Here is an 18,534-nt window from a genome sequence, read left to right on the forward strand (position 1 = left end):
AAGTCTTTGATATACTTTATGTTAAGATTATTGCTTGTCTAATGACAATCTTACCACTTACAGTGCTCTGATTTTTATTCCTAGGATGATAGTGATCTTCCTAAAACATCTTCTGGAAGAAGGAGAGTAAGTTAATCCACGTGATTAACCTTAGTTGTTGACTTATTCTCTGATTTAATATCAATGTAAGATTTTAGGGGTTGTCTTTGAAAAGGGATATTGATACTGATATTGTATTATAAGAGAAATGGGAGAAATCACTGGAAGGTGGATGGCTAGGTAGGGTTAGTGGAAGAGTTGGGATTTGTACTGTGTTCTCAGAATGAGAGAGTAAGAAGAGGAAATTCAAACAGTATAGGGTTTAAGAAAGTAGGAAAGTATGGCATGTCGGTGGGTACTGAGAACACTGGCCTGGCTAGTGTAGGGGTTGAATTTTGGAGCAAGCCAAGTGGTTGTATGTAGCCTTTATATTGGGAGCAGATTATGATGATATTAAAAACCAAGGATTTCATTTAAATTTATAGTAGAGTCACTTTCATAGCCAAAACGGTAGATTTTGAAGGAAAAGAGAATAGGTACTAAATATATTAAAGTTAGGAGTTCATTGCAAGAATCTTAAGTAAAAGTTAGGAAACCTAGTCAAGAATAGTTCTGGCTGGGAATTCCCTGGTGGTCCAGTGGTTAGGACTCTGCTTTCACTGCTGAGGGCTCAGATTCGATCTGTGGTTAGAGAACCAAGATGCCACAAGCCACCGTGCTGTGTGGCCATTTGAAAAAAAAAAAAAAAAAAGGATAGTGCTGGCTAGGAACAGAGGGGAAGGGAAGAAGATGAGACCTTTTAATGGAAAAACTAGGATTTGGTGACTGGACCTTTTAAAAAAATGAAAATTTGTTGGAGGGGTAGGGGAGAATAAAGTGAGAAATAAGTTTTGGATAAGTTAAAATTGTGTCATCAGCAGTTCTTAAAAAGTTCTAATGTAACATGTTAATTAAAAGTAAAGGTTATTAATTGAAAATGCTTAATATTAACTTATTTTAAATTTCATTCAAATGCTGCTTAAATTTAAGCTTTCTGTCACATCAGTTTTCATAATACGTTGCCTCAAATAACATTGAAAAGTTAAGACTTGAATTATTGTCATATTCATATAATTTCACTTTTAAACAGACTTAAGGATTTAGTTATCTGTTTAGTGTTTGCTTTGATTGCGTAGCAAATTACAAATCTAGTGGCTTAAGCAATAAAAATAGCTTGTAGTTCTGTAGCTTAGAAGTTTGGCATGGGTCTCACTGGACTGAAGTCAGGGTGTCAGCATAGTTGTGTTCCTTTCTGGAAACTGGGGCAGAAGTAATTTCCTTGCATTTTCCAGCTTCTGTAGTCTCATGGCCCCCTTCTTTCATCTTCCAAGTCAGCAGCATAGCATCTCCCAGTATGCCTCCGACCATTCTGCCTCCCTTGTATGAAGATCCTTATGATTACATTGGGCCCACCCTGATAATCCAGGACCACCTCCCTATCTCAAAAGCCATTCCTTTAATCATATCTGTGGAGTCCCTTTGGCCACAGTCGCAGGTTTTTGGGACCAAGATGTAGATATGATTCTGCCTACTGTGTTATCCAGTGTGGGTACTTCATATGCTGTGAAACATTTTTTAAACTTAGGAGATAAGTGGTAGAATGAAAATGTGCTTTTGGAGTAACAGATATGACAGTATTGTGTTTTTTTTTTTTTAATGGACTTTTGCCTAAGTAGATAGAAAATCGTATAATGACATATTTTGACATAGTACAGAAGACAACAGTTCAGTTAGATTTTTACCATTACTATACCATACCATTCCCTGGTGGCTCAGATGGTAAAGCGTCTGCCTACAATGCGGGAGACATGGGTTCAATCCCTGGATTGGGAAGATCTGGAGAAGGAAATGGCAACCCACTCCAGTATTCTTGCCTGGAAAATCCCATGGATGGAGGAGCCTGGTAGGTTATAGTCCATGGGGTCGCAAAAGAGTTGGACACAACTGAGCAACTTATGACTATGATACCATACCATATCATAGTGCAGCTTTTCCAAGGCTGAGAAAGCGTTTAATATTATAAATGTATTTTTAGGTTCATGATTGGAAAAAAAGGAGCATCAAAACAACCAATTATGTTGAAAACAACTGGAAGAAACAGTGTAAGGAACTAGTGAACTTAATTTTTCAATGTGAAGATTCTGAACCATTTAGACAACCTGTTGATTTGGTTGAATATCCAGTAAGTTGTCATTATTTGAATGTTTGGTGCTTTTCTTATTGGTGTAGAGATTAGGGTAGAGGTGTTTAAATGAAAAAGTAAGATGTCTAGAATTCCCTGGTGGCCTAATGCTTAGAATTCCAGGCTTTCACTGCTATGGCCCAGGTTAGTCTCTGGTTGGGATACTGAGAGAGATCTCACAAGCCTCAAGGCATAGCCACAAAAAAAGAAATAGTAAACAACCAGCACCGCCTGCCCCTTGCAACCCAGCAACCAAAAAGTGACATCTGGGCTTAAGGTTAACTTTGTCTCTTACCACTAAGTCAGCGGTGGAAGAGTTGTTTTAAAGGTTCTTGAATTAATAGAATTCAAGAAATTGTACCTTGTACTTTGGGTAAGACTTAGTTACCAATGTTACCCCTCATTATCGGAGGGTTAGTAGGCCCAACCTTGGGAAAACTATGAATTGGTTAAAAGTGTCTCTTTTGGGAGCTCCCTGGTGGTGCACTGGCTAATACTCCCTGTTCCCAGTGCAGGGGCCTGGGTTCAATCCCTGGTCAGGGAACTAGATCCAGCATGCTGCAACTAAGACCTGGCTCAGCCAAATAAAGATTTTTTTTTTTAAGTGTCACTCTCCACTTTCTAACAGGGAAATAAAAAATGACCTTTTTAAAAGATAGAAAGCACAAATTTGCTATAGGAAGCTTAGAAATTATATAGTAGAGTATATAGAAGGAAATAACAGTTTCATATCCTGATTCCAAATATATAATTTTGTTACATTTCTTATCTGTATGTTTGAATGTCTTTTTAAAAGTTATTAATGATTTTTAAGATCTTATAACCTTTTTCTCTTCTGTCATTTTAAATGTTTTAGAGATTTGATGCACTTTTACATTTCTAAAGACAGGAATTGAATCTTTGAACTAACTATTGTTTTTAAAATCTAGGATTACCGAGACATTATAGATACTCCAATGGATTTTGGAACAGTAAGGGAAACTTTAGAAGCGGGAAACTATGACAGCCCTTTGGAATTTTGCAAAGACATCCGTTTGATATTTAGCAATGCAAAAGCATATACACCAAACAAAAGATCAAAGGTAAAATTAAAAGTGGTTTATAAAAAAAAATATGTGTGATCTATGTAGATGATGATTTTCTATTGTTTGGTAGAGGTGGAAACATGAAAGAACAGAGTATAATAAGACTACTCTTGAGAATAGAGCTTTCACCACAGCCCAAGTATCTGCTGTGGAAATATTGGTTCCTGGTGACAGTGTTTATCTTTCCTAAAGTTTTATAAACAAAAGAAGATTGGTACCAGTGAGGAGATCTGTGAAGAGTGAACAGATTTGTATTGGATGTATAGTGAGAAAAGTCTGTTTTCTTATATACAGGAATCTTGAAAAGTGGATTGGGAACTTTGGGAACTTAGTTATAGAGGTTGGACGAATATTACAAGTAAGAAAAGGAAAATCTGAGGTGGGGATGGGACTACTGATGCATACTAATAATTTGGATCTGAAGAAGAACCATGTGAGCATCTGATTAGTTAAGAACAGCATTGTGGACACTCCTAAATTTTTGTTAAAACGTTACATGTTGGATAGTTTTTCAAAACTTGTTGAAGTATACTAAGTACACAAAGTTGTATATATATTCTCAGTGAATATTCAGAAGTCCTTGTAGTCAGTGTGCTGGATCATTTAAAAAAACAGCAATACTTTGAGAGTAAGATTTTTAAATTAAAGTGCTTGCTAGATGCTATAGCATTTTCTCTGTCATCAGTGACTGTTACTGCTAATTAATTGTTTTATCTTAATTTCACTTCCCCTCATTACTTATTATCAGACTCCACCCGTGTTATTAATTCTTATCTTAATTTAAGAACCTTCACATTTCAATATCCAGGTTGCTTATTGGATCAGTTTGACATTCAAGTCTTAACATTTTTCTCAGTTTATGTTTTCATCAGTATTCACCATTTGTGAGACTTCCTCCCAGAGAGAAAATAAATTTCATTCATGTCTTTTTTTCCCTTTTGTTTAAAGTACATGTTTGAGGATTCATCATATAGCTCACCCATTTAAAGTGCACAATTAATGAGTTTTGGTGTATTATGTGACCAAATTTTCAAAATTGTGGTTACATATACATAACATTAAATTTGTCATTTTGACCACCTTTAAGTATACAATTCAGTGACGTAAATTACATTCATAGTGTTGATCAGCCATCAGTTATTTTCAAAACTCTTTCATAACCCCAAACAGAAACTCTATAACCAGTAAGCAACCAACTCTACATTCTTTGCTTTCCTCAGACCTTGATAGCTTCTCATTCATTCTGTATCTCTATGAATTTGCCTATTCTAGATATTTTATACAAATTAAACATACAGAATTTGTCTTTGGTGTCTGGCTTATTTCACTTAGTGTATTAAACATTGATCCATGTTGTTGCCTGTTTTGGAACTTTGTTCCATTTTGTGGGGTGAATGGGTGTATGACATTTGGCTCATTAATCTGTTGATGGACACTTGAATTGTTTTCTACTTTTTGGTGGTTGTAACTGATGCTGCAGTGAATATGGGAATATAAGAATCTGTAAGAGTTCTCATTCTCAATTTTCTTAGGTATATATCTGAGACTGGAATTTCTGGTTCATAGGGTAATTCTATATTTTTCAGGAACCACCAAACTGTATTCCATAATGACTAGACCATTTTGCATTCCCATTGGCAATGTATAAGGATTCCAGTTTCTCCACACACTTGCCAAAATTTGTTATTTTCTGTGTTTGTAAAAAAAATTATAGGCATCGTAGTGAGTGTGAGGTATTATCTCATTGTAGCTTTGATTTGTATTTGACTTATTAAAAATTGTACCTGGAATTTATTTTTATCAGATATGATAAGACATGCAGATATGAATTGTCATGAAGAGAGTTTATGCTCACAGATCCCTAGGAAGAGAAGTGTGATACAACATTCAGGCCACTTGGGGATGGACCAAAGTTGATCAGGAGGCAGAGTTGGCAGAGGGAAGGGATGGAAAGAGCATGACAGAGCCTACTTTGGGATTTTCACAGGAAAGCAAGACAGAACAGAGCAAACAGTCTAGTTCTGGCTGGTACCAATAATTGGAGCTTTGATTTGTAGGTGTGGTCTCTAGATGTCTGACTCTTAGCCTGGGGTGATTTGGGTAGCTGCTACTGCTAAGTTGCTTCAGTTGTGTCTGACTCTGTGCGACCCCTTAGACAGCGGCCCACCAGGCTCCCCCGTCCCTGGGATTCTCCAGGCAAGAACACTGAGTGGGTTGCCATTTCCTTCTCCAATGCATGAACGTGAAGAGTGAAAGTGAAGTTGCTCAGTCGTGTCTGACTCTTAGCGACCCCATGGACTGCAGCCTACCAGGCTCCTGCATCCATGGGATTTTCCAGGCAAGAGTACTGGAGTGGGGTGCCATTGCCTTCTCCGATTTGGGTAGGGGGAATATTATTCACTTGGTGTATGAGAATTTGATAAAGAAGATGGTTAGGTTTGTGAGCTCTAGATTGATTGATTTCTGTATCAGAGGTATACCTGTGAAAGAGTCCTTTGCTATCAATTATCCCTGGGAGGGGCAGTCTCCAGGATCAAGGCTTCAAATGCCAGAGCATCAAGAATACAGAAAACAAAGTACAGTCACTACACTAATGATGTTGAATCTTTTCATGTGCATATTGACCACTTGTTTATCTTCTTTGGCAAAATATATATTCCAAGTACTTTTCCCAGTTTTTAATTTGAATTTTGTCTTTTTGTTGTAATTTTATTTTATTTATTTTTTTGTAAGAATTATAAAATATATTTTGGATATTAAGTCCTTATCAGATAAGTGTTTTCCAGTTATTTTCTCTCATTCTATAGGTTGTCTTTTTACTTGTTGATAATGTCCTTTGATGCACAGAAGTTTTTAATTTTGATAAAATTAAAATTATTAATCAATTTTTTTTTTCCCTTTGGTTTCTGTGCTTTTGGTTTCATATTTAAGAACCCATTGCTGCTTAGGGTCACACAGCCTATAAGTATATGACACTGTTACGGAGCAGTTTGAAAAATAAGTGTCAATTAACTCATTAATTCCAATTTTAATTATTTTTTATAGACAGAATTAACTGTGGAAAAGAATACTTGCAGAATACATGTATATCAAAGAGTAATTTATAGAGGCAAATGTTTGGAAATAGTGGTCAAAATAGTTAAAAAAATAAATCCATTGCCAAGTTGAGCGTCATAAAGATTGACCTCATATGTTCCTATGGTTTAGTTCTTATATTTAAGCTGTTGATTCATTTTGAGTTACTGTTTGTGTATGGAGTGAGACAGAGGTCCAGTTTATTCTGTGTGTAGAAATCTGGGTATTACAGCACAATCTGTTGAAGAGACTGTTCTTCCCCTATTAAATGGCCTAGTACCCTTTTTGAAAATCAATTTGCTAGATAGATAGATTGGTTTGTATCTGAGCTCAGTTCTGTTCATTGGTTTGTACATATGAGTCTCTGTCTCTTATCTCTGTCTTGTATGTCAGTACTAAAATGTTTTGCTTACTGTACTTTTAGTAGAATGTTTTGGAACAAAGGAACTTTTGGTTCTCTTACTTTGATCTCTTTCAGGATTATTTTGGCAATTCAGGGGTGCAATTCGTTATTAATGTGAGGATTAACTTTTTCCATTTCTGTTTTAAAAAAGTTGAATTTTTCATAGGGATTGCATTCATTGTGTAGATGGCTTTGGACTGCATTGGTGTCTTGACACTACTAAGTCTTTCTGTCTCTTAATGCCAGATCCCTTTCCATTTATTTAGGTCTAATGTCTTCCAGCAAAGTTTTGTACTTTTCAGTGGAGAGTTTTCCCCACTCCTTGGTGAAATGTATTCCCAGATATTTTTTTTTGTTTTAGATGCTATTTGAAATGCAGTTGCTTTCTTAATTTCCTTTTGTACTTGTTCATTGTTGGTGGCAGATTCTTGTGTGTTGTTCTCATACCTTGTAATTTTGGTGGATTAATTTATTAGCACTGATAGCTTTCTTGTAGAATCTTGGATAGTTTCTATACATAGGATCACTTCATCTGCAAATAGATATAGTTTTACTTGTACCTTTCCAGCCTGAGTTATTTTTATTTCTTTTCTAATTGCTCTTTTCTAATTGCTTAAAATTGTAAAATTTTAAGTACAGTGTTGAGTAGCAGTGCTGAAACCAGGTATCCTTGTACATTCCTGACCAGTCTTTTATCATTTACCACTGTGCATAGTGATAACTGGGGGTTTTTTAGACATGCCCATATTCATGTTGAACTGATAATTTTAGCACTTGTTTTGTTAGATGATTTTATTTTATATTAAAAATTATTACTGAATTTTTCAGATATATGAAAAATTGGTACTCAGGATTCTCAAAGGTTTCAAACTTAATACAATTGAGGAACAAAGTCACTTTGGTGACTACACTAGAGTTCAGGTTTGAAGGAAAAGAATAAATTGAATATATATACAAAATACTAGAAATAACTGTTAAAGATCATTTCAAAGATAAGAGGGATTACAGATTTCACATATACTCATTATGTGTGTGTGTGTGTATAGGTTTCCTCCTGTATTTGAAGGTAGAACATTCCTATGAAATCTTTTTTAAGGGGAAATGGTGTGAGGTGAAGAACCAGTTACCTTAGGACACATCTTAATGACAGATGCACAGAATACACCAAGATAAAACTCAGATGCTCACAGACACAGTTCAGAACTGTGGCGACTTGCCCAAACAAAATGAATCACAAACAAATAGATGTACACCAAGACATAGCATAGTTGAAATGGTAAAAGTCAAGCATAGAGAAAGAATTTTAAAGACAGCAAGAGAGAAATAGAGAATCATAAGTAAGGGATCCCCCATAAAGGGGTATCAGCTGATCTCCCTGCCGAAACTTTGCCGACTAGAAGGCTGTCGAAAGGGAAAATTTGTCAAAGCCCATAGAATATTTAGCATCAGGAATGAACCCTAATGTTGTCAATGGACTATGGGTGATGATGTGTCAGTGCAGGCTCAGCAACCACAATAAATGTATCTCTCTGGTTTGGGATGTCACTTTGAAAACTAAAATCACAACTGTGGTGACACATGGCTGAGATGGTGAGAGTAGTTGCTGGGAAGAAGCTTGGTGGCACTGCTCTTGCTGTTTGCGGTTCGCTGTGCCTCTGTAATGGCTTGTTGCAAACAGATGCTGAACTCTCTCTCCACCTTTTTTCATAAAAGGGAAAGTCTTTGAATTTCTTTGAGTTAGTGAACACAGGTACTAATAAAGTAGGTCTTTTATAAAAATGAAGTGGCAGAAAGTAAACCTTTCTTAAAAGTGGGGGATACCTGTATATGTGTGCTGCTAAGTCGCCTCAGTCGTGTCCGACTCTGCACGACCCCATAGACGGCGGCCCACCAGGCTCCCCCGTCCCTGAGATTCTTCAGGCAAGAACACTGGAGTGGGTTGCCATTTCCTTCTCCAATGCATGCAAGTGAAAAGTGAAAGGGAAGTCGCTCAGTCGTGTCTGACTCTGTGCGACTCCATAGACGGCAGCCCACCAGGCTCCCCCGTCCCTGGGATTCTCCAGGCAAGAACACTGGAGTGGGTTGCCATTTCCTTCTCCAGTGCATGCAAGTGAACAGTTGTGTCTGACTCTTAGCGACCCCATGGACTGCAGCCCACCAGACTCCTCCATCCATGGGATTTTCCAGGCAAGAGTACTGGAGTGGGGTGCCATTGCCTTCTCCAGTATATGTGTATATATATATAAATATGAGAAAGTCACATATTTTACACACTTTTTAAAGGTTCTCCAGTGTTAGTCTCTTCACCTTCCTCCATCATGTACCAGAGTGATTGATATTTAACTTTGTTAAATATTTTTACATTTTATTTTCAGGAATGATTGTAGATGAATGCATAGTACTTCCTGTAAATACATAGGCTGTGCCAATAGTTAGTAGCATTGCTGTCCTTTTAAAAATTTGATGTTTTTAATTATAAAAGTTATTATAACATAATCTTTCTTACATAATTAAGGTTATAGGGCATAATGTCTTCTTCTGGCTGCAAGCCATCTCTTTCTAACAATAATTTAGATCTTAAGTGGCATAAGAGGCATTCAGATTTCAAGTAGAGACTGATGTGGAAGTGCTTATGTTCCCTTATCCCAAGGAGACACTGCCCTTCTGCCTAAATAGCAACCTTAAAACCAATCAACTTCTTATATAACTTTAGAAGAAAGAGGCATTTTGGACGTTTGTACATGTAGATGTGGGAAAAGTCAACTGAGAACCACTGACATACAGATCTAAACCCAAGATTCTAGATGGTTGATTTATTTAAAATTACTTTCTTTTTATCAGAGAGGTGTGTATTTGGTACTTCAGTGTCCTTGAAGGGAAGGGATGGGAAATAGATAAAATAAGGACCAGCCATTATCTAGAACAGTGATATAATAGATTACAAGTACCTCAATGATTATTACAAATTTATTTGTAAAAATATAAGATTTTATAGTTCTAGTTTTGCTTTCATGTCCTTGCAGATTTACAGTATGACATTGAGATTGTCTGCCTTATTTGAAGAAAAAATGAAGAAAATCTCCTCTGATTTTAAAATTGGTCAAAAATTCAGTGAAAAACTTCGAAGAAGCCAGAGGTTTAAGAGACGACAAAATTGTAACCGTGTCAATCAGGCTAACAAAAGTATCAGGTGAATTGGTTATTGTAGTCTCTGTATGCAGTTTTTAAATCAGGTTGTGATACTTGATTTTTATTATGCTAGAAATGCTTGATCATTTTAGAGAACAGAAAAGAATAGTCACTTTTTATAGGTTGAAAGAGTTCTCTGCATATAGAGCTATTGCGGTGATTTTTAATCACATAAATTTGTAAGCATTTAATGAAATATCAATTAAGTCTTATTAAGGATTATTCAAAATATTATTTATCTTTCACATAAGAATTTTTTTTAATGCAGAGGGTAAAATGATTACTAGTTATGGCTATTGAGCATTTGATTGTGTAAGGGAAAGTGCCAGTTTGATGTAATGTATATGTTTTCACTAGAGATTACTTGTAGAGAAGAAATATAAAATGCAGGAGTTACTCTTTTTATAGTAAATTATTCTGTCATTTATGACTATAGCTTGCATTAATATCAAATTTATAGATATTTTAAAGTGTTGAAATGTGGAAGTTGAGTTTTTCAGTGTTTAGTTGTTTTCGTGTACATTTATAATGTGCACTGATACCCTTGATGGATTTCCTCATGGTTGTTTTTGGGATTACATCATGCATCTAAATTGAAAACAGTCTACTTCAGGTTAATACTATTTCATTCCCACAGATTTAAGAATTTTGTTCCAGTTTAGCTCTTTTCCCCTTCTTATTTGTGCCCTTAACTCTCATACAGTTTATACTTTTATATGTTGTTTTATGCAGTTGTCTTTTAAATCAGTTAAGAAAACAAGAAGCAAATTATTTATACTGTTACATTGGGTTGGCCAAAAGATGCATTCAGGATTTTCTGTAACATCTTAATGGATAAACCAGAACAAACTTTTTGGTCAACGCAATATATTTACCTATGTAATTACCTTTCTCACTGGTCGTTTATTTCTTTTCGTGGATTTGAGTTACCCTCTGGTTTTATTTCTTTTCAACCTAAAATCCTTTAATATTTCTTTAAAAAATTACTTATTTATGTTTCTTTATTTGGCTGTGCTCGTTTGGGTTCTAACTGAGGCACTTGGGATCTAGTTCTCTGACCAGGGATCAAACTGGCCCCCTACATTGGGAGCGTGGAGTCTTAGCCACTGGACCAGCAGGGCCTTCCCTATTTATTTTTTGAGCTGTGCTGTGTCTTCCCTGTTGCATGTGGGCTTCCTCTAGTTGCAGCACGGGGTGGCTGCTCTCTTGTGGTGCACGGGCTTCTCACACCTCACGGGCCGTGTGAGGTGCATGGCCTCTCACAGCCGTGGCTTCTTGTTGTGCAGCATAGGCCCTCGAGCATGTGGGCGTCAGTAGTTGCAGCGTGTGGGCAGCATGTGGGTCAGTAGTTGTGATACATGGACTTAGTTGCTCCGAGGCATGTTGGGATCTTCCCTGGGACTAGGGATTGAACCCATGTCCCCTGCATTGGCAGGCAGATTCTTAACCACCAGACCACCAGGGAAGTCAATGAAGTCCTTTACTATATCTTGTAAGGCAGACATGCTAGCAATGAATTCCCTTAATCTTTGTTTATCTGGGAATGTCTTCATTTCACTTTTATCAAGACTAGTTTTGCTGTATATAGAATTCTCAGTTGGCAGTGTTTCTCTTTTAGCAGTTTGACTATGTCATCTTACTGCCTGCTGACCTCCAGTGTTTCTGATGAGAAGTCAGCTGTTAATCTTATTGAGGTTCCTTACATTGTACACAGGCAGTTTTTATCTTGCTGATTTCAAGATTTTTTTTTTTTTGGTCTTCATTTTGCAGCTGACTGTAGGTGTGGGTTTGAATTTATCCTTGAAATTTGTGTAACTTTGTGGATGTGCACTGTTTTCATCAGATTTGGGTGATTTTCAGCCATTATGTTTTCAAATATTTTTGTTCTGCTCCTTTTGTCTCCTGTGAAAGTGAAAGTTGCTCAGTCATGTTCAACTTTTGGCGACCCCATGGACTATACAGTCCATGGAGTTCTGCAGGCCAAAATACTGGAGTGGGTAGCCTTTCCCTTCTCCAGGGAATCTTCCCAACCCAGGGATCGAACCCAGGTCCTCCTGCATTACAGGCAGATTCTTTACCAACTGAACCACAAGGGAAGCCCTTTGGGGCTCCCATTATACATATGCTGATGTGTTTTAATGGTCTCCCAATGGTTTCTGAGGCTTCATTCATTTTTTATTCATAAAGGATAGGATAAAAAGAGAATGTGTTCATTCTTGAGCTACTCCACCTTGTCTCCTGTTAAAAGTCAAGTTTATGATAGGTATAAGCATGTAATTATTTCTTCTTATATTAGTCTCTAGTTAATGTTTAGTTATTCAGTCATGTCTTGAGTCTTTGCGAGCCTATGGATTGTAGCCTGCCAGGCTCTTCTGTCCCTGGGATTTCCCAGGGAAAAATACTGGAGTGAGTTGCCATTTCCTTCTCCAGGGGATCTTTCTGACCCAGGAATCTAACCCATGCATCCTGCATTGGTAGGCAGATTCTTTACCACTGAGCCGCTGGGGAAGCCCATGGTTGATATTAGTGGAAGTTAAATTTTTGACATAATAAACTTGAGTTTTCTTTTTAAATCCTTTTGTTTTTTAAATAAAGGAAATCAAGATACTACATTTTGCAGCCATCTGTCCTCCCATTTGTAACTGACAGATTGCATTTAACACATGGAAACTGGAAAACTGCTTGCCTTTAAAAACGGTCTATTTACATTTGAAAACTTGAATTTTCTTGATTATGATAAAGTTACTGCTTAAAATAATTATTGGGTTTTTTTTTCTTCAAAAAATTGAAGTATAGTTGAGTGTGGTTATCTGTAAGCTCAGATGCCTTAGATACTCCTAAAAGTAAAAGCACCTTTATCTTTTTGTTTTAAGGGAAAGCAAAACCAAATCATTTTGTTTTAAAGGATTATCTTTAAAAAACATGAATATTACTCAGATCTGTAATTTAAAGTCAGATTGTCTTAAACTTCCATCTTTTTTTCACCATAATACATGGCTCAGGAATCAAATACGGTGAATTGGCACTTAGATGTAAACATATTGGTCTCAAAAAAAAGCTAGCTTGATCTGTTTTTTGCCTCTCTGTTCTTTCTGTTCAGGTTTTGTTGATTTCTCCTGATTTTATACTGTCTTTGTGTGTGTGTTAGTCTCTCAGTCATCTCCAACTCTTTGTGACCCCATGGACTGTAGCCTGCCAGGCTTCTCTGTCCATGGAATTCTCCAGGCAAGAGTACTGGAGTGGATTGCCATTCCCTTCTCCAGAGGAACTTGCAAACCCAGGGATCAAACCCTGGTCTCCTGCATCATAGGCAGATTCTTTACCATTTGAGCTACAGGGAAGTCTATACTGTCTTTAGGAATATATAAAAATGAGCCTAGAGGGAATATTGTCATATTGAGAATCTCATTCTTTAATATATGGAATTCCCTGGTGGCCAAGTGTTTAGGACTCCAGGCTTTCACTGCCATGGTCTGGGTTCAGTCACTAGTCAGGACACTGAGATCCCACAGGTAGTGATGTGGCCAAAAATAATAAATAAAAAATCACAAATTTCATTACACATACAACTTTAAAAATTTTATAATATGAATGAATGCCTGTATTACATAAATGTTGGCTCTTCTTAGCATTTAATCCAAACAATCTAAGATGTTCAGTATGATTTTCTATAATACTGTTACTATCTGTTTATTACTCAAATTTGGAATAAAACAATGTCAAATTTAAAGTAAAATAATAGTAACCCAAGCTTGAGTAAGATGTTAATAATGAATATTTCAGTGTCTTGATCATAAAGTTATTCTTTAATAATACACTGTTATTTAGACATCCTCTGTTTTGCTCAATGTTTTTGTATTTTTCCTATCTTTGACCAGAAATACCAAGCAGAAGCGTTTAAAATCTCAGACAAAAGTAATTTCTGAGTTCGTAGGTTCTCCTATCCAGCCTACCTCAAGTAGGGCAACTTACTCCACAAGCCACAAGACAACTGCTAGTGTCTCTTCAGGTGTTACTTCTGGTGACTCTTCAGATTCAGCAGCATCATCAGAAAGAATGAGAAGAAATAGACCTGTCACTCTGACAAATGGTTCTACATTATCTGGTGAGAAATGGAATGTTATGTGTTCACCTGTTGAGCACTCAAGTTTATAACACTGCTAGTTACTATGGATTTTGAGGAAAGAATAAAGAAGTAAGATATGGTCTTGATATTCAAGGAACGTAAAATTTAACAGAAGAGACATAAGTAACACATGGAATAATTATATTTGATAATTGCTGTTCTTTGCAAATGGTGTGGCCACATTTTAAGCAAATTTGAATCCTTCAGGTTTTAAATAATGTGATATAAATATCATACTTTGTGTACAAAATTTGACATGGAAAAATTTCTTTAAATCATGTAAGTTTAAGGCTTGATGACTGGAAACTAAAAAATACTGTTTATTTTATTAACATTTGGTGGTATAACTGTAGCTGACACAGACTGTGAACATCCTGTGAATGAGGTTGTGTTATGTACATACTTGAGTTTGTTCTGAGTGATTTCGGTGACTTGTCATGATAGTATAGTGGTTACTGTTGTGATTTAAAACAGTAGGATCAGACAAGTAGAATGCAGCCTTAGTTAGAGACTGGCAAGCCTTACAGTACTTAATAAGGTCCCTTGTTTTGAGGGAATCACATGACAAATTTTGTCTCAGGAGGATGAATGAGTTTGACAGTGATACATGGGGAAAGAGAAGAATCTGGAAACACAGTCAGCATGATGGGACGTGGAATGCAGAAGTTGGCACATACACATTCCTCTATCAGCCACTTTCTTCTTTGACATAGAATTGGGTTGTATTATGGAGCACGATTTAGTCCTTTAACAATATGTTCCCACTCATTTTGATGGAATATTTGTTTTGTGATAGACATGCTGGGTGAAGGAACAGGAAATTTGGTTTCCTATCTTACTCATCTCACACCTTTTCTACCTTTGTGTGTGTGTGTTGCATGTTGAAATGCTCTTTCTTGAGCTTGGAAGCATGTGTGGTACAAAGATGCTGTTAGGAACAACTGCTAGAGAGAGACCTGAAAGCCTGCTAAAATATTGGACTTGAAGTGACTGTCTTTTCTATAGGAAATACTTGTTTCAAAACAGAAGCAGGAAGAAGCCCCACTATTGTGGAGCTTGTTAAAATTTTAATGAAAGCTTGTTTATAAAATATCAGTATATAAACTTATTTTCTGAATCTAAATCAGTATTAATATGTTACTTTCAGAAATAAGAGAACAAACTCAAATGCTGATTATGTACCTTTTAATATTATCAGCTATTCTTTGAAAGTTTTTAAAAATATACTCACTTCTAAGTGTTTTAAGAATCTGCCTTTAGTCTGTTGTTACAAAATAACTGCTTACTGTGTAAAGATAGGAGTGTATATGTAATGAACTGTTGATGCTTCATTTTCCTTAGAAAGTGAAATGGAAGATTCTTTAGGTACCTCTTCATCATCTTCAGCTTCAAATAGTTCTGAGGAAAGCAAGGAGAGTCCAAGAGCTCGAGACTCCTCCTCCCGTAGTGGGCTAGCCAGGAGCAGCAACCTCAGGGTGACCAGGACCAGAGCTGCACAGAGAAAAACTGGTGAGAAGAGGCTCAATGTACTGGGAGAAATGTGTGTCAAGAGAACCCAAAGGCTAAATAAATATTGAATGCTTTATTTACCTGACGCATCTGCACATGATTACATGTCCTTTATGCTTTTTTTCTCTTGAGACATAATTGACATAAAATATATTAATTTCAGGTGTACAGTGTAATTGACTTGACATTTGTGTACTTGACAGAATGATTACCACAGAATGTTTAGTTACCATGTGCCACCATGCATAGTCAGAAAATTCTCTTTTTTCTTGTGATGAAGACTTTTTAAGATATACTCTTAGCAACTTTAAAATATGCAGTGCCATATTAACTCTGCTTGCCATGTTGTACATTGTGTCTCCATGATTTATTTATTTTATAACTGGAAGTTTGTACCTTTAGACTCCATTCACCCATTTTACCCACTCCCTATCCACCCTCCCCCTGGCAACCACCAGTCTGTTTTCTGGTGGCGCATGTTTTGTTTAGTTTTTGTAGATTCCACATATAAGTATAGATTCCACTTAAACATAGGGTATTTGTTTTTCTGTCTGACTTATTTCACTTCGCATAGTGCCCTCAAGGTCTATCCATGTTGTCGCAAATGGCAAGAATCCATTCTTTTTTGTGGCTGAATAGTATTCCTGTTTGTATAGATGTGTGCTTGTTATCTTCTTTATCCATTCATCCATATGGAAATAACACTTAGGTTGTTTCCAAATCTCGGCTGTTGTAAATAATGCTGCAGTGAGCATTGGGGTTGCATGTATCTTTTCAAATTCATGTTTTTGTTTTCTTTGGGTAAACAGCCAGAATTGGAATTGTTGGATCATATAATTTTTGAGGACCAACCATATTGTTTTCTATTGTGGCTACACCAGTTTTCCCAACAACAGTGCACAAGGGTTTTCTTTTCTTTCAAATCCTCACCAACACTTGTTATTTCTTGTCTTTCTGATAATAGCTGTTCTAACAGATGTGAAGTGGTACTTCATTCTGGTTTTGACTTGCATTTTCCTGATAATCAGTGATGCTGAGTGTCTTTTCACGTGCCTGTTGGCCATCTGTATGTCTTCTATGGAAAAATGCCTATTCAGATTCTCTGCCCATTTTTAAATTGATCTTTTTTTTGGCAGGGGGGTTGTTGAGTTGAATGAGTTCTCTGTATATTCTGGATATTAACCCCTGATCAAATATATATTTTTGCAAATATTTTCTCCTTTTCAGTGGGTTGCCATTTCATTTTGTTGATGATTTCCTTTACTGTGCAGAAGCGGTTTAGTTTGATGTAGTCCTGCTTGTTTGTTTTTGTTTTCATTGCTTTTGCTTTTGGAATCAGATGTAAAAAATCATTGCCAAGACCAATGTCAAGGATCTTTCTGCCTATATTTTCTTGTAGTTTTGTGGTTTCAGGTCTTTATATTCTTTAATCCACCTTGAGTTAATTTTGTATAAGATACAGAATAAGATATAGTATATCTTATGGTATAAGATAGTAGTCTAGTTCATTATTTTGCATGTGACTTGTCTAGTTTCCCAACACTATTTATTGACAAGATTGTCCTTTTCCATTTTATATTCTTGGTTCCTTTGTCTTAAATTAATTGACCATCTGTGCTTGGGTTATTTCTGGATTCTCTTCTGTTCTACCCTTTAAACTTTTAAATTTAGACAGGTGTAATCTGTTTTGACATTAAAAGAATAAGGAACATTAGTACTAAAATAATGAAGTCATTTAAAATTGTTGGAATAAGGAAGGCCTTTCTAATCTAACTGTTACTTTATTTTTAGGTCCAGTTTCTTTAGAAAATGGATGTGGCAGAAAAGCCACTAGGAAGAGAGTCTATTTAAGTGACTCAGATAACAATTCTTTGGCGACTGGTGAAAGTGTAAAAGTGAGAGCTGGAAATAACCGGAAAGTGCTACGAAAGTGTGCTGCTGTGGCTGCCAATAAAATCAAGTTAATGAGTGATGTAGAGGAGAATTCTACCTCTGAAAGTGTCTGTTCTGGCCGTAAGCTGCCCCACCGCAATGCTTCTGCTGTAGCTAGAAAAAAATTATTACATAATTCTGAGGATGACCAGAGCTTGAAGTCAGAACTTGAAGAAGAGGAGCTAAAAGATCAACTATCACCATTGTCCAACTCTCTTGCTGCCCAGAATACTGAAAATGGAGATTCAGAGTCAGAAAGTGATTTACGGGTAGCCCGGAAAAATTGGCATGCTAATGGTTACAAGTCCCAAATTCCAGCAACTTCTAAAACAAAATTCCTTAAAATAGCGTCTTCTGAGGAAGACTCTAAAAGTCATGATTCAGATAATGGACATAGCAGAACTGCTGGCCCATCAACATCTTTGCTGAAACTCAAGGCAGAAAGCATTTCAGAGGAAGAGGAGAAAGCAAATTCTGAAACAAGAAAATACAGCAGTAGGAAATACAGCACAGGTCGCAAGAATGCTCCTTTCCTTAAAAAAGCAAAGCTCTTCAGTGATTCAGAGGACTCTGAGTCTGACAAAGAAGATGGACAAGACAGATGTCATAAGATGGAAATGAACCCGAGTTCAGGGAATGTGGAATGTGAACCTGCTGCCAGATCCCAGTGTTTTTCAGATCATGTATCTGAAACTGATTTGGATTCAGATGATGACAAGAAAGCAAAAGAAAAACCAAATAGTTTTATAAAAGGTAATCAAAACATTTAATCTTGGTTCACTGCTTTTTTTTTTTATAGCATATTTTTTTTTCCCCATGAAATTTTACTTTGCTCCCTGCTTTCTTTCCATGCCATGCATTCTCCATTCATCTTTTCTCTCTGTGTGTACTGTTACTGGTTGTTGAGTACATTTAGTTTTGCTCAGGTAACAGGCAGCCTTGGCCAAAGCTATTT

General features: G+C 36.5%; 1 protein-coding gene across 4 annotated transcripts in view; it reads left to right on the forward strand.

The window, feature by feature from the left end:
* Window positions 1–18,534, forward strand: part of BRWD1 (bromodomain and WD repeat domain containing 1) — a 122,861-nt gene that overhangs the window by 90,059 nt on the left and 14,268 nt on the right. For 3 of the 4 annotated variants that reach the window (XM_086343160.1, XM_086343087.1, XM_086343230.1), the window contains 7 exons: window positions 85–126; window positions 2,114–2,260; window positions 3,190–3,342; window positions 9,847–10,013; window positions 13,891–14,117; window positions 15,480–15,647; window positions 17,439–18,332. In XM_086343160.1, the coding sequence (XP_086199286.1) occupies window positions 85–126; window positions 2,114–2,260; window positions 3,190–3,342; window positions 9,847–10,013; window positions 13,891–14,117; window positions 15,480–15,647; window positions 17,439–18,332 (1,798 nt within the window). The remainder of the gene's footprint in view (window positions 1–84; window positions 127–2,113; window positions 2,261–3,189; window positions 3,343–9,846; window positions 10,014–13,890; window positions 14,118–15,479; window positions 15,648–17,438; window positions 18,333–18,534) is intronic. The other variant, XR_015143081.1, reaches the window with a different exon arrangement.

Source organism: Bos grunniens, chromosome 1 (genome assembly GCF_055505025.1).
Source record: "Bos grunniens cultivar Pamir isolate PY7600 chromosome 1, Bosgru_T2T1.0, whole genome shotgun sequence".
NCBI lineage: Eukaryota > Metazoa > Chordata > Mammalia > Artiodactyla > Bovidae > Bos > Bos grunniens.